A 6,789-nucleotide genomic window follows, 5' to 3' on the forward strand; every position below is an offset into this window, starting at 1 on the left:
AGAAAAGGCCCGTTCCCGTAAAGGGCAAGTCCTGAATGGCCTGCTGCACTTCAGGCGAAAGTCCGGAGGACTGTAACCACGATGCCCTGCGCATCACTATTCCCGAGGCCATAGCCCTCCCCGCTGCGTCCGTGGCATCACTAGCGGATTGAAGGGCAGCATTGGCAACCAAGGAGCCCTCCTGTACCAAGGTAGTAAAGTCTGCCAACATATCCTGGGGCAGGCCTTGGAGAAACCTCTGGAGGGAGGACCACAGGTTAAGGGTGTAGCGGCCCAGTAGCGCCTGATAGTTTGCCATACGGAGCTGCAGCGGTGCTGTGGAGTACACTTTTCTCCCAAAGAGGTCGAGTTTCTTACCCTCTTTATTTTTGGGAGTATTCGCATGTGCCCCCTGCCTGTCTCGCTGATTTACAGCGTCCACGACTAGGCTCCCTGGGGATGGGTGGCTGAACAAGTACTCAAAACCTTGCAGTGGCACATAATATTTCCTTTCCGCTGTTTTAGAGGTAGGTGCCACTGAGGCTGGGTTCTCCCAGAGAGGCTTAATGAGTTTGAGCACACTCTCATGCACCGGGAGTGCGATCCTCGCTGGACCTGCTGGCCCAACCGCTCCAAAGAGGGGGTCCTCCTCCTCCACCAGCTCCTTGATGTCCAGTTTCTCTGCTCCGTATTGGGCGCGGAGAGGGAGAACGGTGCCGGCTGCGCCTTGGGGATCAGGACCGGTACCGGGAGGCTTGGGAGCGGGACCGGTGCCGGCTATACCTCGGGGAATCCGACCGGTGCCGGGAGTGGGACCGGTGCCGAGCATCTCTAGGCGTAGAGCGCCTAGATGAGCGGGATTCCCGCCGGGGAGATCGGTGCCGGCCGCTGGTGGGTGAGCGCACCGGACTGCTTCCCCCAGAATGCGCTCTCGGTGCCGTAGACTCCGGTACCGAGGCATGGGCTGGCGATCGGCGCCGGGACTGCCGGGATTGAGAGCCCTCAGAGGCCGAGCTGTGATGCCTCCTGCCGGCGTCTCGGGACCGCCCTGACCGGCGCGGTGCCGAGGGGCTCAACGACCCGTGGTCGGAGCTAGGAGGGGAGCTGTCGCTACCCCTCCCTGACCGTCTGGGGGGAGACCTCTCCTGTCGTCTCTGCCACCCACCGGGGTAACCCAGCGCGGGTTTACCCCGAGACGCTATTCCCTGGGCCCTCTGCCGAGGGGGGACGGAGGCGTGGGCATGCCCATGAGGGCCCGAGAAGCCGCAAACGCCTCCGGCGTCGACGGTCCCTGCAGGGGCACTACCCCACCCCCCCGGGGTCAGGGGAGGCTCCCTGCGAGGAGATGCCCGTGCCGAGATGTCCATGGCGTGGGGTTGGGGCATCTCCTGAATCGCCCCCAGCCGTTCCGGTCGCTGGGGGGAGTCCATGAGTACGGCTTTGGGCCGCTTCTTTTTCGCCGGTGCCGTCTTGGTCGGTGCCGAAGATGCGGTCGGTGCCGAAGATGCGGTCGGTGCCGAAGATGCGGTCGGTGCCGGTGGAGCGCTCTGCACCGACGAGACACTCGGTGCCGCCGGCGATCTGGAGGGCTCGGAATCAGGGCGAAGCGCTGACTCCATTAACAGAGCCTTCAAGCGGGCATCCCGTTCTTTTTGTGTCCGTGGCTTGAAGGCTTTGCATATTTTGCATCGCTCCTTGCGGTGCTGTTCTCCCAAGCAGCGAAGGCACCTATCATGGGGATCGCTGACCGGGAAGGCCTTCATGCACCCCACACAGGATTTGAATCCCGTGGATCCCGGCATGGTGCGCCAGCCCCGAAGGGCGAAAGTCCTTAACTATGAACTATTCTACAACTATTTGACTAAAAACACTATTTAACTATGTACAAAAAACACAAGGGTTGCTACTTGCATGTAACAGCAAGGGGCACTAGCGTTCCAGCTACCGTCACGGGCGGAAAGAAGGAACTGGGGACCCGCGGGGTCGGCGGCGCTATATATACCGCGACATAAGCGCGGCACTCCAGGGGGCGCCGGAGCCGACCCTGCGAGGGTTGCTAGGGCAAAAAAGCTTCCGGAGACTCGTGCACGGGGCGCGCACTCACCTCTATTGGAATGCATATGAGCAATCACTCGAAGAGAGAACCAAAATTATGAAAAATGTTATTGAAATGTTATCCAAATTGAAAACAAGACTCAGTAAACAAACGTATTTGTTCATCAGAATGAGGGCTCTGGTAAATGAAAAATGCCAGTAAGCATTTTGTTAACATTTTCAATGGTACATTTGATAAAAATTTTGTTTAAAACATTTTATGATAAATAGTGACCATAAAAAGTACCAGTTCTGAACCCTTTGAAATGTTAATACTTTTTGTGACATTATCTTCATTTTCTAGCCAATGCTACTCACTCCCGACTTAATTTTTGGTGTTTTGAATAAAATGGAACCAGGATTCACACAAATTTTAGACTCTGAGACTTCCTGAATAATTTTATTGCTTATAACCATCTCTCACAACTCTAGAATTAAATTGCCTCAGTTAATGGTTCTTACACATCTGAGAGATCAAAGCATCTCCAAGATAAATATTTGTCAGATACAAACAGTGAACTCCTAACTACGAAGTCAATGAAATTTTGCTGTTGACTTCAATGGGGCCAAAATTTTGCCCATAGTTTTCAGCTTGACAAAATTAATTTTGTGAAGGAATAGAGTTATACTGGGTACACAGATGTCCTTTGCTGTTGGCTCCTCCAGGTTTTGATGTGACAATAAGACGAGGCTATTTTGCAAACCTGTTCTCGAAAATCCCCTCCTGCCAGGAAACAGAAGAGAGGGTTGATGCAAGTATTAAGGCTACACACTGCTACCTCTATAAAGAACACGGTATCTGCATGCTCAATGGACCTACTGGCCTTGGGCCACAATGCTCTTAAGAAAATGCAGATGTTTCTTGACACGTGGTAAGGTAAATAAAGGAGTGCAAAAATAATCAGAGCAGAGTACATGAGCTTGGTAAGCTTACTCTTTTTCTGAAAGTGATGAAGGCCAGTCTTTTGCAGTGTCTTAACACTGCTGCAGTAACAGTAACAAATAGCGGTGAAAGGCAGCAAGCAGCCAGCAACCGTGCAACACATGGAAAGGGGAAGCGTTATATAGGTGGAGCTGGAAAACACATAAAGAGAGCAAATAGTTTTGTTGTCTGGGCATATCTGGGTGCTGGCAACATAGGGGACTGGCACGCTGGACAAGCTAGTCACTGCCCATATGGAGAGGCAAATCAGTAGTGACTGTTGTTTATTTAACAACCACAACGACTTTAGTGGATGCACTATGGCCAAATAGCGATCCACACTCAGACAAGTGACAAAGTAGATGCTGCAGTAATAGCAAATGTGATAAACTGTCCTGGTCATCTTACAAAGAGCATCTCCAAAGATCCAATGCAACTGGTTCAGATGGTAGTAGATCAGGAAGGGGAGGGTTAAGATCCAAGTGATGTCAGCCAAAACCAAGTTACAAAGGAAAATAGCACTCCTGTTCCAGCGCTTCACACGGACAAGGAGGATCCAGATGACGGGCATATTCAAAGTTAGTCCCACAGCCAGGACGAAGAGGAATGTCCCTGGGATGAGAGTCCTCTGGATGGTGCCCAGAATAGTGCCAGCACTTTCACAAAAGTCTGCCTCTGCTTTCTGTCCGAATACAAAGGAAAATGGTTTCATTGGAGCTCAACAATTTCAACTGAATAAAATCTGCTCTCCTCCCATCATATCCTAGAAGAGATGTCTGAGCCTCTGCTGCTTCATCTGGTAATAATGACAAGCGTGAGGAGTAATTCATATCTTGGGAAAATAAACAAATAAATCATTATAGTTCTGATGCAAAGCCCACTGAAGTCAACAGAGACTCCCCCTGACTTCTAGGGGCTTTGGATCAGGGCCCATTATAGTAAACATGGGACTGATTCACCTCTTATGTACACTGGTGTAACTTCACTGACTTCAGTGGACTCTGTGACCCATATGTGCCTAGATTAGCACACCTGAAAATGCCAAGGTCAAGGCAGGCTGCAAAAAAGAGAGTAGATTCTCCCAACACTGGTGGCTAACACTGAAATTAGATTCCCAAACCAGTCACAAACAGTGCTCCTGATTCCCCACACTGGTTATTAGGAAGCCTAAAAAAAGAAATACACAGCTGCCTTTATTGCATTTCAGTCTCTGGCTCCCAATTAGCAAGTAAGTCCAGGAAAGAGATCAGTTATTTTAAAAACTCTATTCACTTTACCAAAATGTTCTCCTGATCCCCAAAGAGTCAGTCACATTGCGAAATCAATATTGGTTTGAATCTTACCCAAAATATCACACTGACAGCCAATCCTTTAGTATCTAAAACTAAAGGTTTATTATAAAAGGAAAGAAACAAACTAGATGAAAGATGTTAAATGATCAAAGTAATCAAAGCAGCCACACAGCACATGGCATGGAAAAGTCCCCTATCCACAGGCATGTCCATTCGTGTCCCGATGACTCATAAAGTGTAGTCTCTGGGTTCTTTCATTGGATTCTTTGTATAGTTGATAGCCCTCGATGAGTCTTCAATGCTGACACCAATCTGCTAACCCAGTAGCACAGCACAAAATTTTTGGATACAGATATATCACACATATCCATAATTTACAATACAAATATGACATACACACACATACACAATATTATCATACTTAGCAAATTATAACCTTTCCAATGGTACCTGACATGGCATATCTTGCAAGAATAATTTCAATTTTGTCATATTGGTATCAAATAATATTATAAATGGTCACCCCAATCCAGACAGCATCACAGATTTAATCTTGATTTAAACCAGTGCAATCTAGAAGCGAATCAGCCCTTTTGACTCTTCTTTACTAGAGCTGGGTCAAAGTAAAAAGTTCTCATTAGTATTCATTTCATAGAATTCACTTAGATAGTGTTCATATCCATGTTGTGTTCGCTTTCTGAGAACTTCCAAGCAAACTAGTCTACTGGTGGGAGAGTTCCCAGAAATAGCAAAATTTAAGCAAATATTGGAGGATAAATGTGGTAAACACATTTCTGGTTTGTAGATGTGAATAACTGCACCAAAACCTATTTACATAAGTTATGTTCAACAACTAGGGGCCAAAAACCATGCTGAGTAACCTACGTGCCAAAACTAGTCAACAAAGCTTGAATTTCATATACTAGATAGTCATGACGAACTACCTGCTTGTGAAAGGAGCTACAGACCAAAATACACTTACAGAAATTACAATTATGAATAGCAAATACATTTGAGAAAACTGTGAGCAGACAGTTAATGAAGAGAAAAGAAGTGAAAATATATTGAATAAGGTAATCAACCACTACTATACATTAAAGTCACCAGCAAGACTTCTTCTTCTTCCCCAACAAGTGTCATTCTATATGGTCTTTTGTTTCCCCCTTGCTGTGACTATCACCTTAGACAGTAAAGAACCCTGGGGACTCCAGCTATCTGTAGTCCCAAACTTGTATTTCATCCTCTCTCACATCACAGAAATCAGTCCCACAGAAATCAGTGAGGGGACAGGACCTCTGTAATGGACTTTTCACCAGTCTCCGGAAAAAAATCTGTGACCTTATTCCCCTCTTACTCCAGTATAATTCCGTTGATTTCAGTGGAGTAACTCTGGATTTACTTCTGTGTTAGAGGTGAATCAAGACTCTTGCCAGAGTCTTCAAATCAGTCCTCAGTATCAAATGATTAGAGGCTAGACTTAGGCACAGTGAGCAGTACATTAATCCACAAGTAGCCACACAGATTTCAAAGGGAGTACTTTTGGAGAAAATTATTGTTCCTCATGAGTACAGACATCACATTTTGACCCTGATTCAGTCCAGCCATAATTTGTTCAACATTTGATTCACTTAGACATCTAGAAGCCCTTGATTTGGGGCACAAAATTGCAGGAACAAAAATGAACCTGCAATTTAATGCCCACTATTATGCAGAAATCTGGCTCGAAAAATCAAACTAAACATCATTTCTTACTATAAGAAATGATCTACTTGTGTTAAATGTACAATACTAAAGAATGAAACAGGGTTGTTTTTTTTACCCATTTCTTGTAAATGTTGTGGATTGTTTTAATTGTTCTGTCACCAACAGACATACTGTCTCAGAACTGCAATGAAGAGATTCTAAAATGAGTTGTAAAATTCCATGTTTCTAAAAGAAACAAATAAAGGATTGCTTTGATGCACTAAGAACTATAAACTGCTGATACCTTTTGCAGTAGTTAACTATAAAGTTCCAGAATTGCCCATCACTGCCTGGACTGTAGTAATTGTACTTAAACACTGAGTTAGGAAACCTCATACATCTAGCTTTATATGAAATCATGAACACCACCTCACCCCAAATAAGAGACATAGCAAACACTTACCTGGCCAGGTGTTCTCCCCATCCTCGTCCCAGATACGTTACTGTTTTGTAAAGCTGTTTGCTCCTGTAATTACCCACTTGCTAAGGTAACTGTCCAGATTCCTGACATGATAAATGTGTGAATAATATCATAGATACAGTGGCTTTGTGCCTGCACAGGAGAAGGGGAGGGTGTTCCATGCATAAGGAGGTGTCTGATTACACTGGGTGGAAATCTAAAACTAGTGTTTTTCCCACACCTGAAAGCGAATTAAGATAGATTTTCTGTGTGGTTCCAAATTCTGCATTTCCATCTAATTTCTTCCAGCTGCTAGTTGCAAAAACAAAAAAACAACCCCACCTCCCCCCACAATCAGC

The 6,789-nt window shown here is 46.0% G+C and overlaps 1 protein-coding gene across 1 annotated transcript; it reads right to left on the reverse strand.

The window, feature by feature from the left end:
- Nucleotides 1-2,696: 2,696 nt before the first annotated feature.
- LOC137159598 (P2Y purinoceptor 1-like) lies at nucleotides 2,697-6,454 on the reverse strand. Its single transcript, XM_067558088.1, has 2 exons — nucleotides 6,434-6,454; nucleotides 2,697-3,677 (listed from the first exon to the last, which is right to left on the reverse strand). Exons 1-2 carry the CDS (start codon nucleotides 6,452-6,454, stop codon nucleotides 2,697-2,699), a joined length of 1,002 nt encoding a protein of 333 aa, XP_067414189.1.
- Between the last annotated feature and the right edge of the window lie 335 nt (nucleotides 6,455-6,789).

Source organism: Emydura macquarii, unplaced genomic scaffold, assembly GCF_026122565.2.
Source record: "Emydura macquarii macquarii isolate MOO-44397 ecotype Brisbane River unplaced genomic scaffold, CSIRO-AGI_Emac_v2 contig_1876, whole genome shotgun sequence".
In the NCBI taxonomy this organism is placed as follows: domain Eukaryota; kingdom Metazoa; phylum Chordata; order Testudines; family Chelidae; genus Emydura; species Emydura macquarii.